Below are 24,705 nucleotides of genomic sequence, written 5' to 3'. Positions count from 1 at the left end.
GTACGGGTTGTTGAACAATTGTTGGTTACAGCTTGCTATGGAGACTTAGGAACAGAGTAAAGTCGAGTCAAGAGTCGTGATCGGCTAGTCAAGGGTCGTTACATGTCTAGAGTTAAGAGTCGAGACTCACAATTAAAAATAAGTGTGGGGTGAGTTGAGAGAGAGAGAGAGAGAGAGAGGATGAGATTAGCAAGGAATCATAGAAATTCTGCATTCAAAAGTCTCTTTATCAATTTAGAAATTGGAATGGAATGCCAAAAGTAATAAGAAGAATGGGCAGTTTCATTTTTCGGTCGCCCAGTTTTCATGACGTGAGCATACACTATTCATGTCGTGAGTTGAGTTACTATAGATTTCAGAATCCGCATTCCTACGACCTCACGTCGTGAGCCTATATTACTCACGTCGTGAGTTTCCCATTTTCACTATATTTGGGATTTTTATGACGCACATGCTAGCTGTTTCCTCTACTATATTTGGGGTTTTTACGTCGTGAGTTTCCCATTTTCACTAGCCTATATTACTCACGTCGTTAGCCTATATTACTCACGTCGTGAGTTTCCCATTTTCACTATATTTGGGATTTTTATGACGCGCATGCTAGCTGTTTCTCTATTATACAATTTGAAGACTTACACCATTCTTATGGGAGATTGAAGTTTCGATTCATTATTTTTGCGCGAGTTCAAGTCCAAGTTTCGATTCATTATTTTTGCGTGAGTTTCAAGATGCACATGTCAACTACACGTTTGGAGTTCGAACTATTTAGATTATTATTTCATAGGTTTGAAATAATAATCTAATTAGTTCTAGTAATAATAATTTAAACTTAAGTTGCCAGTATTGCTAAGGATGATCTGATAAGAACTCAAGTGTTTTAGTTTAGCCAATATACATTTTAGTGCATTTGTGACCTCCTTTATTCTAGTAAAATCATGGGACAAAAATACAACCTCGCTTAGTTTGAGGGATGCAATATGTTTAGCAGCCTAAACCTGAAATGTATCCAGAAAAAATTAGGTAGTCATTGCACGTAAAGCGCCCCTGCTTGAAGAATTTTGGAGCATAAAAGTATCAAAGTATGAAGATCAAAGATCAAAAATTCTAAAGTTTCAAAAATTGAAGATACGAAAGTTACACAAAAAGATGGTGAATTCAAAGAAATCAAATATCAAATATCAAAGAAAAGAAGGAATTCAAGAGCTCCAAGTTGTGGTATCTTCTAAAAGTTGGGTGGCTTTACAAAAATATCTTGAGGTTAGAAAGCTTTCTGAGGATAGATTCGGAGGGTTGCATAAAATGAGTGTTGTTCAAAAGAAGTGGACGGGTGTTCATGAGGATTGTGAGTATTTAGAATTGAGGGGGGTTACTTAGGAAAAAATTTAGACACAAATGCATGCATTGAGGTCTTAGCTTAATGGCTGAGCTTGAGTTGGATCGTTCTATGTGATATTGGTGATGAAGGTTTGATTTAATAATTAGATTTGCTTGAGGGCAAGCAAAGAACAAGTGTGCGGTATTTTGATATTGCCATATTTATACACATTTTTATTAATATTTTGGTTATTTGCAATGAATTATGATACTTATAAGGATAAATTGTAATTTGCAGCCAAAGTAAGACATTTTCGAAGTAAGGGAACAGAATTGACAATATTTGGAACTTTGGAGGCTTGAAGGGAAGAAGGATAAAAAATTCCACCAAAAAGATGTGTTCACGACATGAGTAACTTGATGCTCAAGACATGAATCGATTGTTCCAGAAGATTTGCATCCGGGTGGAAGAGTCCTTGTCGAATACGAAAAGATCGCGTTCACGACGTGAATCCTTATGGTTCACGACGTGAACTCGGGAAATCAGAAAACATAACATTACAACTTGGGGAGTTTTTTGAGCAGAAGAAGAGTTCTTGAAAAGGCTTTCAACATCAAAAGGAGTAAAGGTTCATAATTAGTTAAATTAGTTTGATAGTTATGAACATGTTTGATAATTTGATTTGTTTTTCCTTACTTGTTACTATGAGTAGCTGAATCTAGCAGTTCTTGTCTAGCTAGATGAAGCTTCTGAATTATGTTTTAGCTCAATGACTATTGAATTTGATTAGTTGGTAAATTGCTTGTGTTTGATTATCATTACCTAGCATGTTATTTTAGTTTCTTAGTTGCTTAAATTCATGTTCTGGGTAGCTTCTTAGTAACCATTAAATTACATGAACTTGAAACCTAGTGATTTAGTGAACATTGAATTGCTAGAGCTAGGATCGACCAAAATCTTAGATAAGTGATAAAAGTAATTTATGACCATAATTGTGTTTGATTAGATAAATCTTACATAGCTCACCTATAAGTAATAACTAATTATGTGTTTTGCTTATGTGTAACCATACAAGGTAGTTCATGAATTGGTAAAAAGATTAGTAAATTTGGACTTGAATTGCTAATTACATAATAATTGGTGACCAACTTTGATAATCCATAACTATTAAACATAAATAAAGAAGTGGATTCAAACTAGACAGGAGTGTTTTTAATTAATTGATTGAATTATGTGATATAAGTTCGTCTGGTCTTGCAAAATCAGATAAAACCCCCTCTTTGCTCTAAAAGTAGGTTAACTTAATAGTAGATAAATTAATTAGTCAAAACCGTTCCCTGAGATCGACACCCGACTTACCCAACTATTCTATAATTTTGACTAGGTACACCGCCTAGGTGCAATTAGTTAGTTAAGGCCATTAGGTTATAAAAAATAAAATTAGGTGTAGCTATTTGCATGCATCAGACCCCAAGGCATGGGCGTTTAAGAAGTTCCTTGAAGACAAATAGGTGTAGCTATTTGCACGCATCAGGCCCCAAGGCATGGGCGTTTAAGAAGTTCCTTGAAGACAAAGCGAAGCAAAACTGTAAAGGCTTGAAAACAGCGTCATCGTTCGTTAAAAAGGTCAAGGGTGTTATTGATCCACGCACCAACAAGACTATGGTGAATGTTATGTGGCCACCTACAAATAAAGCGAAAAGGATCCCTATCACTCAGCGTGTACTGATGGCTCTTTGAATGACTGTGGTAATCAAGATGAAAAAGGATCAGATCCCTATCACTCAACGTGTATTGATCCCTATCATATTGGGTATATGATGAGGCTACAACGACTGTGGTAATCAAGATGAAAAAGGATCAGATTCGTCTTGTTGATCCTAAGGATTTGCTGAAATTTAGCGAGCATGACATTCATACTTTATCCAAGCATCAGCTTATGGTGGAAATGAAATGTTTGAAGCTGCTGCAAAGGCTTTCACCGGCATGATAGCGACGATCATTGATAAGAGGTTGTGGGCATTGGCATATTCTAATGTTCATCTTGTAGAGAAGCCGTAAAATCAGCCAGCAATAAGTCAAGGGGGAGATTGTTTAATGGATGCTTGTTTATTATTTGGGCTTAGTTATGTTTATTGGTAGTGGGCTTATGGTGTTTTCGTTTATGGGGACCGAAATCACATAGTGATTCAGGCAGTTTGGGCTTGGGCCTGTTAAGGCTTGAATCACTATCTGATTTATATTCCGCATTCTTTAGATAGTTTGATTGATATCGTATTGATCTAAGTGTTTTGAGACTTACAAGTCTCACATCCTAGTGTGCATGTATGCAACAAGTAGGATGGCAAAAACTTAGTTATGGATTAATATAGTTTTCCGGAATTGCTATTATTTCTCTAAATCACATTTATATTGAAAATAAGTTTTGGATTAATATAGTTTTCCGGAATTGCTATTATTTCTCTAAATCACATTTATATTGAAAATTATGAGTAACTGAGTATATTTTTATGCTTATATATTGAGTTACTCGCTATTAAATGTGTAAATATCATGCAAATTTCATGTGCAGGTTATTTTTGTTTCCCCATTATGTATGTAAATATTAATTGTTAGAAATTAATTTTACTATTTGAACTTACTTTAAAATTATGTTCAATTTAAGTTACTAATTATGTCTTTAGTCATATATTTAGATTCAGGCATTCAAAAAAGAAACGGTATATCAGCAACACTATATCTATACAAATATCGTTATACATTCAGTATCCTTTATCTATTCAGGAATTAATAGGTAAAGAAAAAAAATTGGCCTTTATAAGCATGATTATAGTTTCCCCATTTCCAATAAAATTAATCTAAATTCAAATTATATTCTTGGTAGTAGATAACTTGTAGATTTTGTTAGATATAGTTTCCCCATTTTCCAATAAATTTAATCTAAATTCAAATTATATTGATCTTGAAGGTAGGACTTACGGACGTTTTGGAAATGAAAGCAACAAGATACACAAAAGCCGAAGAGATCAAAGAAGAAACATATGGACCACTAGTAGCAACCAACAGAATAGGAAACAACTAGGGATGAGCAACGGGCCAAACCCGGACCAGACCGGCCCGAAGACCGAAAACCCGAAGACCAAACATCGTGAATTTTCTTACCCGAAAACCGGACCGTTTCTGGATGTATCGAGTTCGGGTTCGGTCCGGTCCGGTCTCGGGTACTAAACTGGGTTTCGGGTTTTGGACCGAATTAGGCTTTGAAATTGGTACAATGCGGGACTTTACTTAGATCACATGCAAATGAGACGTCTACAAAACAAAAATACAAACCTTATTAACATTTGGAACAAATAAAAATTACACTATTTAGCATAAAAACTACACTTTTTATAAAAAAAAATGCATGTTTTAACAAAAAAGAAACAACATTGCTAATAAAAAACTACATTTTCATAGCTTTTTTTGTGTAAAAAACAACAAAAAACAGCATTATTTATAAAAAGCTGCATGTTTTTATAAAAAAATTTGCATGTTTTTATAAAAAAAAATTTGCATGTTTGAACAAAAAATAGCATGCTAGATACATTGTTTCTTGTAAAGTGATAGGAACAAACGTTGATCAAGATTTATAAACAATGTTAAAATAAAAACATCAAGTTTTATACATAATGTTATATATAACATTAACTAGTAATTCAGTATCCTTATCTATATATTTTAAGGAGAAAAAAATTTCTGGTCCGGTCCGGGTTAAATCCCGTATTCCGGGTACGGTCCGGTCCAAACCCGAAACCCAATTAGTGGTAAAAACAAAACCCGAAAACCGGCCCATTAATATGTATATCCGGTCCGGTCTGGGTCCGGTCCCGGTTTTTTTCCGGTCCGGTCCGGTCCAACGGGTCATATGCTCATCCCTAGAAACAACCATGATCTCACTTCATAACATACTATCTCGACCTTGACATCGATGGTGATGAAAATTCTTTTGTAAAAGCAAACTTAAAAGTCAAAAAAGTCAACACATCTCCAAGGAAGAGTTACTGGAATGTCGTTAAGGAGACTGCAAAAACCGAAAACGAAGCAAGAATTAGGCTCAGGTTAAAGGCATCCGAGCTTTTAGTGGTGAACACAAATAAGAAAACCAAATTGGGAAATGATGTTGGGTATCGGTTGATGACAGGGCAGCCAGCTGTCTCTTTATTATTGGATGATGATTATCCACAAATTAGAGCTTCTTACACTAAGTATCAAGTGTGGGTGACTAGTTATAACAAGTCCGAGAGATGGGCTGCAGGGTTTTATGCTGATAGGAGCACAGGAAAAGATGGATTAGCTGTTTGGAGCCGAAGGTTCTTTTCGTTTTTTGAAAATTTTGTATTTTTTTTTAATTAAAGTAAAGTTTCTTGAATTAAAGATTGTGTTTTGGTGTTGCAGGAATAGATCGATTATGAACAAAGATATAGTTTTGTGGTACACTGTGGGATTTCATCACAACCCATGTCAAGAAGATTTCCCAGTGATGTCAACATTAGCTAATGGATTCGAGTTAAAGCCTTCAAACTTTTTTGAAAGAAATCCATTGATCAAGACTTGAAAAGAAGTTCGAGAAATGCTTTATCTCTTTCATCAGGTTTCTATGGTGTAACAGCTAGAAAGTAAGAACACAGTTGAAGATTTCAGTAATTTATTGGACTTTCCTTATTCTTTATTTTCTGTTGTTTAATCACGAGGCAATCCAAGATCAACTAACCAAGAATCAGTATTTTAAATAGGACTAATGTATAGTATTTCGTTGGGCTCTGATTACGCTTTCACCGTTGCCTTCAAACAAAATTTTGATTCTTACAACATCAAGTCGTCGCAAAGAACAAACAAAAAAAAAAGCACAGGTTACTATGATAATTCGAACAGCCATAGGTCAAATTCGCAACCCTGGGAGTTTCATCAAGATAAACTACTAGAAACCCTAAATTAGATAAGAGTAATCAAATAGGCAAACAGACTAACCTGAAACCTTCGTATCCGTATCTTGCTGCGAGATTCGAGATATAGACGCAGACGATTGACCGCAGTTTTCTTCTCTGTATCTCATTTCAATTTGGCCCCACCGCCGACAGAGTCGTCCGATTTCTGTGGCGGGTTACAGCAGTACCGCCTCTACCTCCGACTTTAGCAAGGCGAGGTATGGCGGAATCGAAGAAAAGTTGGCTACTATATCCGATGCTTGGCTTTCTCTCTTGCTTTGTGACCGTTGAACGGTCAAAAACTCAAAATACTTTGAAAATATATACTAACCTTTTATCACTACAAAAAAAATAAAAAATAATAAAAAAAATAAAATAAAACCCATTCCCAGCTTATTCAATTCTCTAAAAACGGGTTTGGTATAGGGAAATAAGAGAAGATATTTCTCTCGTTTGTTTTGCACTGAAATATAGAGAAAGGAGAAAATTTTGAATTACATTTCCATTCTATCAATTCTCCTTTTTTATAAAGAAATGGGGAGAAATAGCCTATTAAATAAAACAAAAAAATCAGAGAATTGATTCCCAGCTTCAAGTAATGACTTCGAATCTTGCTAGGACTACTTATTTTGCTAATGCATACTGCATATGAATTGGTATTAAATAATATATAGAGTGTTAACTGGCAATTGTAAATAATAATTAATAATTCGAATTGCTTAGATAATTGCTAGAAGTTTTGTTTTTAACTTCTAAGGTCAATATTTTTTGTTTATATTAAATAATATATAAAGCGTTAATTGACAAATGTAAACAATAATTAATAATAAGTCATAAGGAAAATAAAATAATACAAATACAAAATATCTCTCTCTAGTGGATTCTCAGTTCTATCAAACAGTGTAATTAATTCGCTTTCTCTAGCTTAATTTTCTTTATCTGCTGTAATTTTGTTTCTCTGTACCAAATGCACCCTAAATGGATTCTCTCCTGAAACACAAAACTTAGAATCCAAAAAGTACAGTGACGAACCCGGTCCCGTTCAAAACGAACAAACAAGCAACGATCTCAAATTCGTCGCCGAAACTGAACAGGATTATACAAAACAAAAAAAAAAAAAAAAAAAAAAAAAAAAAAAAAAAAAAAAGTAAAGAAATGGAGCGAAAAAGAAAAGGTGATCTTGGATGCATAATTTCATCCCGGATTCGGCCAAGACCCGAGACAACGGAAAGGAAAGAAAACGACATCGGCATCCTTAAAACCGTCGGAAATAGTTGATCTCATCAACAAAATCGCCACCAACCACACTAAGTGGAAGCTGAAGAAAGAAAAAAAATATATCGAGATGAAAAATTACGCATCATGCGACAAACGGAACAATTGAAAATTAAACTCTTTGAACGTGAGATAGAGAAGCAAGATATTTGGTTTTTTTCTCAATCCATATGAACATCTGACCCAAGGTTTGCTACGAACGGTGCTTGAGAAAAAACGATAAATTACGGCAAAATATGATTGGTAGTTTTAGGATTTCATTTTAGGAATTTAGTAATCGTTTTAGGATTTTTAGTTGTTGTTTTGTCTTTTTCTTATTTGTATTGGATTATGTTTTAATAAAAAAAATGTTATTTTTTATTTTTTGGTTTTAAGTTTAGTTTGAAGCATAAAAAAAAATTTGATTAAGTTATAATGGATAAGAAATATAGGTTTCCGTATGTTGTGGAATAGGAGGGATAGAAGTGAAAGAAGAGAAAATTGAGGTAGCAATTAGTTGGGACTTGGTAGGGATGGAAAAGATGGACTCCCTCTACCCGAAGTGTGGGAGTGGGTTGGCCTCCATCTTCATATCAGTACCTTCATCTTCTTTTCCCTTTCCTCATGACAGTTATTCAGCGGCTACCTTTGTTTTTCTTTAACCAATTTACTTTGTATGCAAACCACTCACAAACCTATTCAAAAATGATAGGAACCTTTATAACTTTCTAATCTTAACCAATGTCATTCTAAAATTCTTTACTCCATTCGAACCTTACATATTCCATATTCAATGCATTCTAGTTGTGGTAAAACCAAAAATACGGGTTCAACCGAAGAAAAAGCAATGAGAATCCCCCTCAACCCAAAAAATACAAAAACATACGAGACAAATACATACATAGCCTTTTTGGAAGCTCAATATCCATCATAATCTCGCAAAAGCAACTATAGATTGTAGATTAGGAGTTGCGCATGACAAAAGAAAAGTGATTAGATAAGAGCTTCTTTCTTCGGCCGTATGACCATTTGACATGACCAATGTTGAATATGATGCTCGCTCACATGTAAGAACTAGCAAGGCTTTAGGGTTAGGAGTTTTAGAATTTCTCATTTTATTTTAATTATCATTTTATGATCTTATTTGTCGTTTTAAGATTTGAATTATCGTTTTTTAGGATTTCAATTATAGTTTTTTAGGAGCGTTCAAATGGATGAACTTGCACCACCCTTACTTGGATGTTTAAATTGGTGACTTTTCATTTCGGGTAATTGGCTTATTGTATTTTATTTTAGGCTATGTTTGGCATGAGACAACCAACTTATTTTTTTGACATTTTTAGGTGACATTTTTAGCTTATAATCTTTTTTTAAACAATATCAAACTATCAATCAACACTCAATTTCCATAAATAAAAATAAACAACAAAAATGATTCAGAATTTGGCAAAAGATTAGTTTTTTTACAACTATATCATAGTTAACCTTCTCTTGCAAACAAAATTGTGAAACAAAAGAAACTAATGACAAGTAAATAATTTGAAGCTCCAGTTTCAAAACCACATCACAAGAAAAATCTTCTTCTGCTTGTGTCCATTTCAGGCTGTAATACACAACAAAAGGCACAAGTTACGTACTTTTAATTTATTGTGTGTGTGTATACTGAGATGTTATTTTTATTCATTTCAACATATAATACAAGGGTATTTTAGTCATTTGATAAAAAATAACAGAATTAAACTCCTTCCAACCTCCCACTGGAATGACATCCATCAAACACAAACTTGAAGGAATCCAAGGGAATTAAATTCTGTCAATGGAATGGAATCTCGAATTCCAATTCCATTCCATGGAATGCAAAAATTTTAGTGAAATTAGTTAATAATACCTTGTGAACCCACTCATACTCCCCTCCTTTTGTATCAAATGTTCCATGTTGTAAACTTGTTAATTTTAGTGTGAAACGGGGCCCACATTCCTGCACAATATTAAAACACAGTTAAAGCAAGCTCAATGGCAAATGTCCTTTGTTTTTTTAAGATTACATGCAACAAATAACACTGTACTTTTAATTTCTTTTTATTAAGGGCAATACGTTCAGAAATCTGCCCAATTATACCAATTTACTTTCAAATTTCCCTTTAAAAATTGAAATTAAATGAAAGTATAATGCTATAACACATTGCAGTGGATGGAAAGAAAGAAAATACCTGCAGCCGAGCAATAATTTTCCCTTTTAGCTGCTTCTTCCCATCTTCAGTATCCTTGCTTTTGTCATTTGCATCAATTTGTTTGTTTTCTTTAGTTTCAAAAACGTACCTACAAATCAACACAAGTTCCTTTTACCTTTAAGAAGAAAACCTCCTTCCAAAATAACTCTAAATAAATCATCATGTTATCACTAACTGTATAAGTTAAATATACCAAATGGCTTACCTATGATGACGAAAGAATATAAAATCTCTCTGATTGTGAAAAGTGACAACTCTTCTTCCATGAAATTCAGGATCTTGTGGAAAAAGTGACTGAATTAACCTTCCAACACGATGACCTAAGCGTGTGGTGAAGTTATTTAGAACTAACTCTGGTTTATGACTGGTTGGGTTTCCATGATTCTGCAATAACATATAAAAAAATGTGTTAAAAGTTATGACAAAAATGGTTATACTAAAGTCTATGTTATAGTTAATTTTTCTCCACCTTGAGATCCTTGTGTAACACAAGATTCGAGAGCTTGAAATGAGCTGTAGGTCCATTAGGCAATCCAATTATCAAGAGAGCATCTATAAATAGCAAACAAGGTTGGTAAGAATAAGAAAAGAAAAGGTAAAAAAGATATAAGTCAAAACTAAAAGATTTAGGGAATGAATGAAAGATGGATGATAAATAACCTGGTTCTCTACGGCTGGTGTGGACAACAATGATAGATGTAAATTCTTTGTTGTTTGCATATTCGACAATCTGGAAATTGGGGGTAAAGATAAACATCTTAGAAACATATATGTTCAAGAAAAATGATTGAGGAAAGATAAAGGGAGTGTGTAGTTGTTACATTCTTCAAATCATAGGTTCCTCTCTTGTAGTACTCTGCATTGGGGATTATAGTAAGTAAATCCTTGATCAATGCGGGTCCCCTCTGTAGTTAAGGCGGATTACAAGAAATGATTAGTAAATAGTAAGATAACATTAGCTTGTTTATATATAAACTCTGCAAACCCTATTAGATACCCTTCAAAGTCAAAACATATTTCAAACTAATAAGAGCAACTTCTTATACAGATGATAAATAATGCAAGTGAACATGAGAACCTACCGTTGAATTGAAACGACAAGTTGTCATCAGTACTTTTGGGGCTCGTTCACTGGTTAAAATTGAGCTGAATTCATCAGCATCATTACCTGCAAAAAGCTGCAATAACATATGTAATGTATCAAAAATCACATGCTGATAACAAAACTACCAATGGAAAACAGTTTTAAGCATTATGCTATGTAAAGATAGGGAAGAGTTTGAAGGAATAGGAGACCTCTTCATCATCAGGCTTGCATACAGTTTCATCAGCCTCTCTAGTATTCTCAATTGTTCGGGGAATCTTCTTTGGTGGAAGCTGAAACGTTAATGATAATGTTAATTACAATCTCATCATTATCAAATTCAAGAAGATATGGTAGAAAGTGTAAAACAGCTAGATTAGGGATTAAATAAACCTCCTCTCCAAGCTCAAGAGCTCTGCTCTCCAAAGCTTCACGAGCCTTAGCATTCTTTCGCTTCTCTACTTTCTTTTCATGCTTTATCTTGGCGTATACAGCCGACCTTTTGTCTTTGTTTTTTATCATTGATGGTAGCAACTGCGGCTTTACAACCAGTTTATCACTATCCGTTCTCTTAGTACGCGATTTTGATGAATCATCATCGTCAGATTGAGCTTCACGTTCCTTCCGTTTTTTCCCCATTACCTAGTCAACGAAACAAGAAGATGTTAATCTAAATAATACGTTTGTCAAGGTACGAATCAAAATAACAATTATTATTCATTTATATACGATGCAACATATACAGATACAGGTATCGGAAAATCCAAAATTTTACAGAAACAAACTCCGAATAACAAATCTCGAGCAAATTCAGTTATTGCCTCAATCACGAAAAAATAGATACGTAAAGCGGATTCAATGGCGGAAGATAGCAACAAATAACGTTGCAGCTACTTTTGCTGCGTTTGGGTGTGGGGGTGTGTGTGTGTGATTGACTGAGAGAAAACGAGAAAGAAGGTAACTAACCTCTGATGATCTTGTACTTTGGAGACGACGGATGCACAATCTACGGTGGTTCCGGCGGCAACGACAGGGGTATGAAGAGAAAGAGAGAGTGATGGCAAAGCGGCTCGGAAAGGGTTTAATTAGGGCTTTGTTTCCACTCGTCTAACAAAAAAAACCCGACCCAATTGATGGAATGAAACCGGCGAATGTCAATTAGGGTGTCAAATCCGGCCATCGTGTCACGTTTTTGTCTGACATGACACGACACAACAAGGTTTTCTGTAACACGAACACGACATGACACGATGTCGTGTTTTTTTTAACTAACACGAAAACGAACTAATTAAAAAACGACAAACACGACACGACACGACAATGATAACATAAAATAAAAATTAGTTTATTTAATTAATACTTAATCATATATAACACGACAAACATGACAAACACGACAGATAAATGCTTAATCGTGTCAATTTCGTGTCGAATTTTGAACACGACATGACATCGTGTTTTTTACACTTGACACGAACACGAATTCGAATTTCAGTTTCGTCCCAATTTCGTTTCGTGTCGTGTATTTTTTTCGTATCGTGTCATCGATTGTCACCCCTAATGTCAAGTGAAAAATTACCCCATGAATTATGTTCAAATTTCTCTACAATCCTTCTTGTTAAAAGATTTACAGTTTGCCACCTCTTGTTTGTATTCTCCTTAGTTAGCTCGAATGTAAGGCTATGTTGTATACACATAGTGTCATTGGCGTGGTGTTTATGTGGCGTTGACTAGGACATATGAACACCCCCATGGTGTGATGGTGTGTTGGAGCTTGGTGTGGAGGGATGTGGACTTAGCCATGACAAACCAAATGAAGGATGTGACGGTATTTGTTTTTACGATGGTTTTCGCATTAAAAAAATAAAAAATTTCTAAATATCAAATCATCTAAAAATTAAACATGACATCTTAAAATCCTAGATAAGCCAGAAAAACTTGGAAATATGATATTATCATAGGTTAAATTAGTTAAATTACAAAAAGTTGTCAATAGGAAAAAAATGAATCATTTTTAAATTCCGCCTTTAAAATTATTTTTATAATTTCAACGTTTAATTAACATAAAAAAATACCATCTATAACTAAAAAATTGTTGTTATGGTCAAATCTGAAAAAGGTGTTAAAGTTGAGTGGCTTAAGTAAGAAGAAAATGTCATGTGTGACGTTATTTAAATGATATGGGTGTTCAGTTTGTGTTTTGGATCCAAAGGGTATTTTGGTAATATATCAGCCCGGGCTTTTATGGAAATTGGATGTTTGTTCGGGAAATTGTAAGACAAGTATGAGTTGATTAACACGTAGAATTTCTTGTTACCTTTTCATAGATATAAGGATCGTCGAAATTGAATTTATAATGAGAAAGTTATGGCATTCGGAATATATTGGGGTTTAAGGAGAAACCTAGTATGCGGGGCATACCTAGGGTGTACGCAGGGCGTACTGATGCGAAGGGGCAGTACGTTGAGCATAATGTGGAGTATGCTTAGCATACTACGAGGATGGGATCGGGGTGTTTTTGTTCATTTCTAAGTAAGGCCCATACCCTAAAAACCCTAAATCAACCTTGTTGCCTCCACGGTGGTGTTTTTGAGCTCATTATGTGCATCTTGGTGTTTTTGGTCCATTTTCAAGAAGAAAGAGTATGATACAAGGTTGTGGATCAAGAAAGAGCTTATGGATCTTGATTATGTGCTTCATTTCCAACTTGTTTGATGTAAAAATCTATGAACTTGTTCATTAATGGCTTGGATATATTATATATGAGTTTTGATCCCTTTTTGGCCCGAATAATGAGATCTAGTGGTTTGATACCACTCCAGGAGCTAATGGTTGCCACTCTTGGTGTTTATGAGGTTCTAGTTGCATAAAGTTGTCACCTTTAGGGTTTAGATTCATCCATGTAAGAGTTTACCCATTTGTTGATAGTAGAGTGTTATATTTTAAAGTTGGGTCTTTATGGGGCATGCAAAGTCACCAAGTCAGTGACTTTATGGTTGTAAACACTTATTAGGACTCAGATCTATGATTTGGACTTTCTGGACTTAAGCATTAAGGGCTTAATGGTGGGTTTGACTTAATGGAAGAGTACGTTGGGCGTACAAGACTGTACGGGCAGCATACAAGCCAAATAGCGTGTATGCTTAGCGTGCAACTGAGTACGCCCTATGTACTCAGTCAGGTGGGTTTTTGCGTGTTAGCCTTTAGTTTGTGCCACCTTTTGGGCCTAGTTGTCTTAGGCCTTGTTATGCCATCAAGTTTTGGACTAATAATTATTTTGAGAAGGCTTGCATTGGGTTTGGGCCCAATTTGGAACATTAGGCCATGGATTAGGCCTTGGGTGGTTTTTGGTATTTGTGCCTTATGGATTATTAGGTTTGGGCCTAAGTCTTGGTCCAAACTAGGTGAGAGGTAAAGTGGTCATTTATCCTAGTAATGGATTTATGGATATGTATTGAGACCCAACTGTTGATTGGTTGTTGTTTTGATCTTGATAGTTCGGGGATCTGTCAGTCAGCAGCCATGGATTTTCGATATGATTCGGCAATGCGATGTGAGTTTTCCTCACTGTATTTTCGGGTCGAAGGAACCAAGGTCGGCCCATTGGTTTGGTAACCTGATATTAGTTGATATGTTGAGTATGGGATATATATGCATGCTAGTTCTGATGTGCTAGTTGGTAGATATGTAGGGCTACCTGTGATTCTATCTGAATGATTATCTATATGTGTTGTTATCTGTCGGCATATTATGTTGGGTTGAGGTTGTACTGCTTCGTGATGTAGCCAACAAACACTGCAACATTCCATATATGAGCTGAGGGTCGGGTTGGGCATGCCAAATTCATACTGAGGGCTCATGTACATTCCATATATGAGTTGAGGGTCGGGTAGGGCATGTCAGACTCATATTGAGGGCCCAAGTGCTTTCCAGATACGAGCTGAGGACCCAATAGTATGCCAGACTCGCACTGAGGACTTGAGGGTATTGGAGCATTCCAAATATGAGCTGAGGGTCAGGTAGGGCATGTCAGACTCATACTGAGGGCTCAATAGCACTCCCGATACGAGCTGAGGACCGGATGGTATGCCAGACTCGTACTGAGAGCTGAACATTGGTATTCCAGTCCGACGACTGATTGGGTTGGGGAGCAAGCCAGACATAAGTTGTGGGTTGAGGGCAATCCAAACTTATGTTGTGGGCTCAAGGGCAGGCCATATATGAGTTGTGGGTCTGATAGGCAAGCAAGACTTATACTGTGGGCTTAGGGGTAATCCAATCTTTTAGTTGTGGACCCTTACATGTTGTTATTTGTATATGCTATGTGTTTGAGTGTTGGTACTTTGGAGGAACTCACTAAGCTTCGTGCTTAAAGTTTTGTTTATGGTTTCAGGTTATTCAGTCGATTCGTGGCAAGACAAAGGTGTGATTGTACATATCCTTGGTTTTACATGAAACATCCCAAAAATACGGTCCAAAGATTTCGTTTTAAATCATTATAAAATCATAGTAATCCAATCATCACATAAAAACTTAAGTAAATCCTATATCCAAATCATATGTCAAATCATCAAAGTAAATCCTCTTAGGCTAAAACGTTGTGGTGTGTGCAATGCAGTCATCCCGATCTCTTTCCTTTGCTACCAGAAGTACCTGAAACCAAAACTGAAAAACTGTAAGCATGAAGCTTAGTGAGTCTCCCCAAACTACCACATACCATACACATAGCATATAACATAAAGCTAGGAGATACGAGCCTCGCACACACTTAAGGAGATATTGGCCCGCGGCCACACTCGGCTAACTATGAGTTACGGGCCTCGCCCACACTCAGCTATCTCAGAGATACGGTGTCACACCCTCGAACCAGATGGCGGAAACGTCCGAGGTCTCGTATGACTATAAATTGAAATATCATCACAATGAATATACATGAAACATAACACAATCATCACCAAACATTACATAATATAACTGGTATTGTTCACATCAAGTATATTGTCTTAGATTAAATATCCAAAAATATTAATTGTATGATGATTGACATTACACAAAATAAATCCCTGCACTTGAAAGTTTCCCATGCTTAACGGTTACCTGAAAATACAAGTTATTTTGAAAACGGTCAACATATATAATGTTGGTGAGTTCATAAGCATATTTAATCGAAAGATTTCGGATTGTTCGTGTAACCCAGAAAATCCGATATTTTCTGAAAATTCTTTGAAAATGATGTAATGATCAAGTATAAATGTATGTGTGTTTTCCATTGTAAAAACATGTATAAGTAAGCGATCCAAATTTCCCTTATATTATATTTGCTGTAAGTAGAAGGTAATAAATAATAGTATTTCCCCAGAAAATCCGATATTTTATGATTTATAATGTAACATCCCAAAATTCAGGTAAGCTTTATAACCCTTCTATTTTTGAGAGTTGACAAGATGAGTCCTTTAAGGTTGTGTGTTGGTTGTGAGTACGCTAGGCGTAATAAGGAGTACGCAGCGCGTACTCACGCACTTATTTTGAACGCGGACTCGCCCGGGTACGCTGGGCGTAGTGTGCCCAGATGCAAACCCTAATTTCTGGCTTGTGCACTATAAAAGGAACGTTTAGTCCTTTGCCCCAGCCACCATACCCCCCTTGAGTGAGCCCTTAGAGTGTAGAAATTCGTGTTTAAGCTTGTGTGTGTGTTCTTGAGCTTGAAGGTACCTTTTTGAGGTGAAGAAGGAGAAGAGGAAGCCTTTGTTGGAGCTAGAAGTGGAAGATCAAGAGTAGATCTGAGTTCTACAGTGGTTGGAGATCCCTTCTGAGGTAAAAAGCTCAAAGTTTTCCTAGTCCTTCAAGAGTTTTGCTTTTTGGACCCATTTTAGGGTTTTTGGTTTAAAGGTGGAGACTTTGTGTGCAAAGAGTCTCCATAAGCCTAGATCTGGCCTTCCCCAGTGTAATATGTGTTGAGGATTCATAAAAATCCAATCTTGGCCGTGGATATTGAGTCATGCATGAGTTAGGGTCTTAATATGGAAAGAGGAAAGGTGTTTTGAGTGATAGATGATCTTTACAGCCATGCAAGGCTTAAAGGTTTCAACTTTATGGAGTAAGGAACCTTAGAGAAGTCATATCTGGAATATGAGTTCTTGTCTTAACCGTTTAAGACCACAATACTCAATATGGCTGAACCGGGATTTACGCCGGGCTTAATCCCAGTACGCGCAGCGTAGGGGGTGGTGCACCCTGATTTTGTGAAGGCACCGGGTACGCCCAACGTATATGTTTGGTACGCGCAGCGTAACCCGAAGGGTTGACTTTTAGGGTTTGGTCAACTTTAGGGTATGTGCGCCATGAGAGGGGTGAAATGGTCTTTTACCCTCCTGAGAGTGCTAAGAGAGGGAATGGTATAGCCTTGGGAAATGTGTTGATGCCGAGTGTTTATTTCATATGATTAGGCGGAGGCTAGATCTATTTTCACGGAGTCCGAGATTTCCGAGTTACCGAGTTACACGAGGTGAGTCTTCTCATTATACATTACCTAGAGTGGTATTATGAGTTGACCGGAGGGTCTTATGTGTTATGTATGAGATTGTGTGCCATGTATGAGATTATGTGATATGTGATGTAGGTATGATATATATATATATATATATATATATATATATATATATATATATTTGTATAGACCGGACTGGAGGGTCTAACGATTCAGACCGGACCGGAGGGTCCAACGAGACAAACCGGGCCGGAGGGCCTAACGAGCTATGACTGGACCAGAGGGTCCAACGAGCTACGGGACCGGAGGGTCCCGCTGAGACACATCGACCGGAGGGTTGTACAGTAGCCTCGAGTGGCGTATGTGTTGTATGTGGTATTTTGGGGAACTCACTAAGCATTTATGTTTACAGTTGTTATGTGTTTCAGGTACTAGCGAGGACCGTGGAAAGGCGTCGGCGTGACCCGTACACACAGAGAGGAGATTTGATTTGTGATCTCGGGATATGTTTTGATTTGATAACTATTGTGGAATACTTTTGAGAATATTTTATATATAAATTGGTTGTTGAAAAATGAAAATTTTGTTTTGAAAATCTCATCGTTACATATAAAAACGTTGTGGTCCTTGCATTATCGTATGATTTGTTTTGTATCATTATGATTTACGAGTTCTGATTTCCGTAATGTTGTGATGGTAATGGATCTCTATGTGAGTCGTTATAACCATACATGATAGCGACTAATTTGTCTGTCTTGGCATTTTTCAAACGCCGGTTTTGATCAAGGTTTTTGTCACCCTAGACTGGCCTAGTCTAACTGTAGCGAACAGCTCAGGTGTGGGGGAGTCACCCCCGTATAGATCTATACACAAACTCTCGCTCTCCCTTCAGAAGACTATGATTATAACTACAGGCTACGACCATACACTCAATGATGTCAACCAACAAGTCTCACTAGATCCTAATTATTGCCACATGAATATGTATAACGTTATATGTATTTAGAATTACGAACACCAGATGATACATGAATGTGAAAGGATAAGGCCCAACAAACATTAAAAAAAAAAGACAATTGTGGCCCATTAGACATTTAAGTTATTTCCAGGCTTGTTAAGTATACAAATGGACATGTTAAAGTCCATTAAGCATATGATGAATTATTTCAGGCTAAATTAACATGTAAATGGGCCAATAAGGCCTAATAACATGTAAAGGCTAATTCAGGCCCATTAATCATGTAATTTGATCGCGAAGGCCCAATAGACATGAAATGATTATATGTGGGCTCAATAAACATGCAAATGGATCATGAAGGCCCAAAAAGCATGTATAGTGAGTACCAGGCCAAATAGACATGAAATGATTATATTGGCCCCAATAAAATCCAAATGGATCACGAAGGCCCAATAAGCATGTATAGCCCTTTTATTCTTTGTAGTATGATGACTAGAGTATTTTAGTTTATGAATCTCACCCATTTTGGTTAAAGTTTTCGAGATTTATCAAGTTTTATCACAAAATCACAACATAAACCAAGAAAATCACACATAACATGCATAAATACATAGATCTACACATAAACACTTGTATTCTCCCCCAAAAACATGTAAAAACCAAAAACAAGGGGGTATGAACTCACCTTGGGGTTTGGATCGGTTTTGATGAAGATATGAATGAGATTTGAAGGTGTTTTCGGCCTTGGTTGCTTCCTTGAAGAAGTTTTCGAACTTGAATGTTTTTAGGAAACATGATCATGAAATGAAGCTTTGTAAGTATGAAATTTTAGCATATGAATGGAGGATAACAAGTAATGCATGATGATAACTTACTAAGAAGGATGATCTAGATGATAACCTCTCGAAGACACACACCAAATCTCGAAAATTTAGAGAGGATGAGGAGAGTTCTTGAGAGATTTCTTGTAAAAGGTTGAGGAAAATGAAGATGGTGGTGGTGTGTGTGTGTTTCTCGACCAAATTTAGAGGAGAAGGGAGAGAGAATAAAAAGGTTATTACATGATGGTTAAGAGTTTTTAGCCTAGATTACTATTAAATAAAATTTAGGTGGCAAGCCTACATTAATCTTGTTTTCTTCATTTTTTTGTTTTTGTTGTTGGGTCGAGAGGGAGAAAGAATAGGAGAAAGGAGGAGTGGTTTGGGCCTTTAGTGCTTGATTTCGATATTATGGGCCCAAATGGAAGGTTCTCGGCCCATTAGAATAAAAAGGAATGGAGTTTATGACCCATTAGGGCAAATTAATCATTTATGGTCCAATAAGGCCCAATAGGATTAGAATGAATCATTCTAGGCCCAAATGGTCAAAAATGTTGTAGATTTATGAATTGGGTCCATTTAGAATCCAAATAGGGTTTCTAAGCCCAAAATAGTCGAATTGAATGCTTATTGGTCCATTAGGCCCAATAAGAAAATCATAGTCCATAAAGAACTTGAACCAGGATTTTTAGAGTTTTCAACTCCCAATTGACTTTCTGAAATGTTTTGCATAGAGTTTTGAACTACAATTGTGGATTTTGACTAAGTTTGTTGTCATAGAATGAACATAATGCATGATATCAAGTTAGAGTTACAAATATTATCATAGATGACGTTTACATGATCACAAAATTTCCTAGCTAATATGTCAGTTGTGACATACGGGCCTCGCCCACACTCTGCTATACGGAGGACACGGGCCCCCACCCACACCCCGCTACCTAAACATACATACAAGTATCACACAGACAACAAGTATACCAAAATCTACCAAATCATAAACATACTCAGATAATACTAAGATACAGGCCATGCCCACACTTAGCTACTAATCATAAACAATTCTAAGATATGGGTCCAGTCCACACTTAAATGATTTTTTAATGAAAAATAATAATAAAAACAAAATAAATGAAATAAATGAAAAAGAAAATGAAAAACTCATTTATGCCCTTGACGAAATGATTGGTGGAGAATAATCATCGCGGTTCCTACCAATTTGTATGTTCATACCGGATCCGGACCCTATATATATATATATATATATATATATATATATATATATATATATATATATATATATATATATTAAATTTGGATCAGCCCACCATATTTTTGAACCGACCTTCTACATACATAGAGATTAATCCGTTAGGTGCAGCTAGGATGACCAACATAGAAAAAAATGACAAAAGTATTAATACGAGACTAATCAAATATAACGTAAAAGACAAAAAATTATGATAGTTTATAAACAAATTTATTTTTTATTATAAGAATTTTAATTTAAAGATTGTTACACCAATAAATAAAAAGTAAAATGTGTAAAATAGTTAGAAACTAAAATTATATATTATAAACATTGATATAAAATAATTAGTTTAAACAAAAGAATGTAAATAAAAATAATTAAAAGTGTCAAGTAATATAAGAGCATATCCAATGGTGACTTATTTATGACTTATTAGTATTGACCTTTATTTTTTTATAGCTTATTACCATTGAAACGTAAAGCTTATTTGCTTTTTTTATTGACCACTCAATATATATTGAGTTGTCAATATACTTCTACACTTTGTCATTTAACACCCTTCTTTAGCTATATTTCATTTTACCTTCCTAAATATATTTTAGTTTTAAATATTTTTTTTATCTATTTACTAATTTGTTATTTATATTAAATATCTAATGACATTTCTTATATGGAATATAAAATTATAATGATTATATATTTTTTTCAATGTTTTTTTATCACTATTCCGTAATACTTTTTTCGTGTTAATGTTTCCAAACGATATTTTGTAATATACTTATTTTGAAACAACTTATTATAATGTTCTTAATAAAATTAAAATACAACATGTGTGTAAGTGAAGAATAATTAAATAAGAGGGTTTTATAGAACATTTTAGATAGATATTGATAAATTAGTTAAAATTTATAGAAAAAAGCTATTTGAGGAGGTTAACCATTGGAATGGTTATTTAATTATAGATTAAATTACTATAATGATGATGTGGCAACAACTTTAAGTCATAATATGACTTAACCATTAAAGATGCTCTAAAAGGGAGTCACACTGACTTGATGTTAAAGCTATCATTATTTAATTGTTTAACATGATTATCACAGTTTTTTTAATATTTTTTCTATTTGACTTTACAAATAGTGGCCTTGACCTTTTAAATGGCATTCAACCATGGTATAGATAGAATCCCCATATTTACATAATCAAGTCAAGTCCTTAAGTTTAATCATATTTCTATTGCAATTTAATGTGATTTAGTTGTTTAGTAACTAATCGAGTCAATTGGAGACGACTTCAACTCAAAATTATTTTATCGAGTTCGAGTTCGAGTTCAGGCTCATGCTTGAAAATTAAGGCTCATTCGAATCCTTGCGTAACACAAGTCTAGTTGCATAAAACTTTTAAGAATCAAACAAATGAATACATCAAATAGGTCTAGAAACCAATACAATTTCTTATTCACTACAAAGATGTATAATGATGATAAGACTACAAATGTTAAACCTAAATCTACGCACCACGTGACATCTTGATTTTAGGCATTGCTTTCTTAAGTTGTCGTGCACGTTCTTTTGCTTCTTTCCTACGAAGAGCTTCCGCATTAAGTTTTGACTCGGCTTCTTCCAGCATCTTCCTCCTCTCTGCCTTCTTTTTCTGCAGAGCTTCTTGCCTTGCATTTTGAAGTTCCTTGTACACCTCCTGTGCAACTTTTGTTCTTGCTGCTTCAGTTTTCGATCGGGCCTGTTTCAAAACAATTTAATGTAAGAAATAGCAACCTACTTTCATTTTTTTTTGTGAAGGAAAAACTGAGTCACCTGTGAACTGAGTTTATATCGCCCGATTAACTCGATGTAATAGGGCACTAGAGCCACTAGGCGTGTCATGTCAGCCATATTGTTAACATCAGGGATTGCAAACCTAAATACCAACATCTTCCTGTGTGAACTCTGATGTTGATCTGAGAAGTGCATTGATATGAACCACTTTCCAAATTTCTCAAATGATTTTTCACCAAATACCTATAAAGATGGAATGGAATTTACATTGTTTAATCTCATGCACATGATAAGTTTGTGATTTAGTTTTCTATATATAGAACAGAATAAATGTAAATTTATGTAACTATCTCTGAATTTAATGAACTAATTATTGAATTCTGATCCTTCAAATGGCAATAATCACTTTGAATACCCACATCCAAACACCCGATGGTTTTAAAAGAAGTGATTGATTATTAGTGAAATGATTGGAAAGAAGCATAGTTACTAACCTGATCAAGAACAGCTTCAGTGATCACATCTCCAGCCACTTCCTTCGACTCAGTGATAACTGACAGTTCATCTGCAACCCACTTCCTACCATTTGGCCCAGACGCCAAGACATTAGCAAACCTCTGAAGATCCCTCACTTCCTTCTGCATAGTTTTTGCAGCCTTCTTCTTTGCCAAAGCAAATACCACATGATCCATGGCGTCTTCATTCATATAAACCTCAAAAGTAATCTCATCTTTACATGGCACAATCATATTATACAATCTCGCTATCAGATCATGTCGACTCTTGAGTTCAATTGTAGCCAACAACCCTTGGCAATACCTACGTCCGCTAGCGTAAAACTTAAACACGTTTTGACCTTCTTTCAATAGCAATGGCGAGTCATCATCATCACCAACACCTAACAAGCTGAAGTTCTTCTCAAAAATTGTGTCCCTGGTGGCGAATTTCGCCGCCCAAGCTAGGGCTAGGGTTTCATTCTCCTTTTTCCCAGTGAAATAGTTTATTGTAAATAGTATCAAGAATGATACACACAGAATCTCGATTATATACGATCTAATCCTCTTTGTCAACGAAACGGGTTCCGAAATCTTCAGAGCATCATCCGGTTCGGCTGATACAGAATCAGCCGGAGTGGTAGGTGCGGCATCTTTGGCGACTTCTGGTGGTGTTAGTTCAGTAGGGAAGCCTTCGAACTCGTCTTCATCCCAGTAATCGAATGATGATGGTGTCGTGGAGGGTTTACCGGAAAGATCGGGATCAGATGGCATGGACGAGTCGTCGGAGGGATCAGGGGGGCCATGATGGGATTCAGGATCAGAGGAGGTAGATAGGGTGGTGGAAGGAGGAGGGGAACGACGGGGGAGATCGGATAACGATGATTGGCTGAGAAATGAATCATCTTCAACTTCGTCATCGGCGTCGAAGCCTTCGAAGTGCGAGTCGGCGGATGCGGAGATGGAAAGGTGGTGGAGGAGGAGGGAGAAGATAGAGAGAAATGCGATGAGGTAGAGGAGAGTGTCGCCTCTTGGTGAGAAGAAAGAAGAGAAAAAGAGAGATGAAGGTCGTCGATTCGCCATTAATGAAGGTATGGATAGCTTCGATCTGAATCAAGAAACGAGAGTGACGAATGGCACGATACTTTACTTGAGCTTTCGTTGGGATTTTCGCCCAAACAGTTAATTAAATAACTAATTATTCTAATATTTGATCGATGATCTGACCAATATATGAGAACCTGTTTTCGGATATGGTACCGGTCATTTTGGCTATGACACCGGTTATGAGGCCTCCATCATACAAGCAACGAGACCAATCATGGTTGAGCGGGTTACGAACAACGGCTGTACACACTACCCTGTTGTTTCGTGGTCGGGCGTTTCCGTGATGGCTCGTGTTCGGAATAACGAATGCAAACGATGAATAATACCATTTGTTATGGTCTTCACGACCACCTCCACGTCACCACCACAACTCTTCCTCAACCTAGCCGGGATGATGCTCAACATGTGATGCCTTGTGGTCTGCAAGAGAGAAGACGACAGTAAGAGAGAAGAAGAGAGGAGAAGAGAGACCCGATTAATCGACCTCCTCTGTCGTCCCTAATACAAACCGCCACGATCACGAGCCGCGACGAGGCACCGGGATGGTGTGCGGTCTGCACGATCGTGGTTTGTGGCCAGTTAGACCACGAAAACCTTCGTCATGGGTATACCGGACGGCCTAAGATCGCAACCCACTTTTTGACCAAATGTTTATAGCCGTTCAACAGCTAGTTTATTTAAAAAAAAAATTAAACAAAAATTTAACCAATTTATTTACCTATAAATACCACACTTTTATCCCTTATTTCTTACACCATTATTTTCTTTCTCTATACACAAAATACACACTACATCTTCACAACCAAAAACCATGGATCTCAACCAAAATACCCCTCCAAACTATAAAAATCGTAAACCTGATAACGTTTTTGCGTTAGATACAATCCCTTGTCAATTCCCGACTATGGAATCACCTCAATGCGGTTTCGTCAATTTGCTTCAAACCGGTCCCCCCATCCAACAAAT

At 36.1% G+C, this 24,705-nt stretch overlaps 2 protein-coding genes and 2 long non-coding RNA genes across 4 annotated transcripts; 1 reads left to right on the top strand and 3 right to left on the bottom strand.

Moving 5' to 3' along the window:
• Window positions 1-4,933: 4,933 nt before the first annotated feature.
• LOC145063471 (uncharacterized) lies at window positions 4,934-6,768 on the bottom strand. The gene is made up of 2 exons (XR_013687964.1): window positions 6,326-6,768; window positions 4,934-5,378 (listed from the first exon to the last, which is right to left on the bottom strand). It is a non-coding gene; the product is annotated as an uncharacterized LOC145063471 (long non-coding RNA).
• On the top strand, window positions 5,378-6,026 carry LOC145063470 (uncharacterized). Its single transcript, XR_013687963.1, has 2 exons — window positions 5,378-5,667; window positions 5,753-6,026. It is a non-coding gene; the product is annotated as an uncharacterized LOC145063470 (long non-coding RNA).
• Window positions 6,769-8,922: 2,154 nt separating the features above from the next.
• MEE49 (Ribosomal RNA processing Brix domain protein) lies at window positions 8,923-11,967 on the bottom strand. Its single transcript, XM_079010856.1, has 11 exons — window positions 11,818-11,967; window positions 11,245-11,493; window positions 11,064-11,144; window positions 10,850-10,945; window positions 10,589-10,672; window positions 10,428-10,497; window positions 10,237-10,319; window positions 9,973-10,151; window positions 9,747-9,855; window positions 9,425-9,514; window positions 8,923-9,139 (listed from the first exon to the last, which is right to left on the bottom strand). Exons 2-11 carry the CDS (start codon window positions 11,488-11,490, stop codon window positions 9,101-9,103), a joined length of 1,077 nt encoding a protein of 358 aa, XP_078866982.1. The 5' UTR covers window positions 11,491-11,493; window positions 11,818-11,967; the 3' UTR covers window positions 8,923-9,100.
• Window positions 11,968-21,722: 9,755 nt separating this feature from the next.
• On the bottom strand, window positions 21,723-23,836 carry LOC145062383 (uncharacterized protein At5g49945-like). Its single transcript, XM_079009996.1, has 3 exons — window positions 22,633-23,836; window positions 22,178-22,381; window positions 21,723-22,103 (listed from the first exon to the last, which is right to left on the bottom strand). Exons 1-3 carry the CDS (start codon window positions 23,713-23,715, stop codon window positions 21,873-21,875), a joined length of 1,518 nt encoding a protein of 505 aa, XP_078866122.1. The 5' UTR covers window positions 23,716-23,836; the 3' UTR covers window positions 21,723-21,872.
• Between the last annotated feature and the right edge of the window lie 869 nt (window positions 23,837-24,705).

Source organism: Lactuca serriola, chromosome 7 (genome assembly GCF_051521515.1).
Source record: "Lactuca serriola cultivar US96UC23 chromosome 7, Lser_US96UC23_V15, whole genome shotgun sequence".
In the NCBI taxonomy this organism is placed as follows: domain Eukaryota; kingdom Viridiplantae; phylum Streptophyta; class Magnoliopsida; order Asterales; family Asteraceae; genus Lactuca; species Lactuca serriola.
Note: the sequence above shows the minus strand (reverse complement) of the source record. Positions and strands in the feature narration are given on the sequence as shown.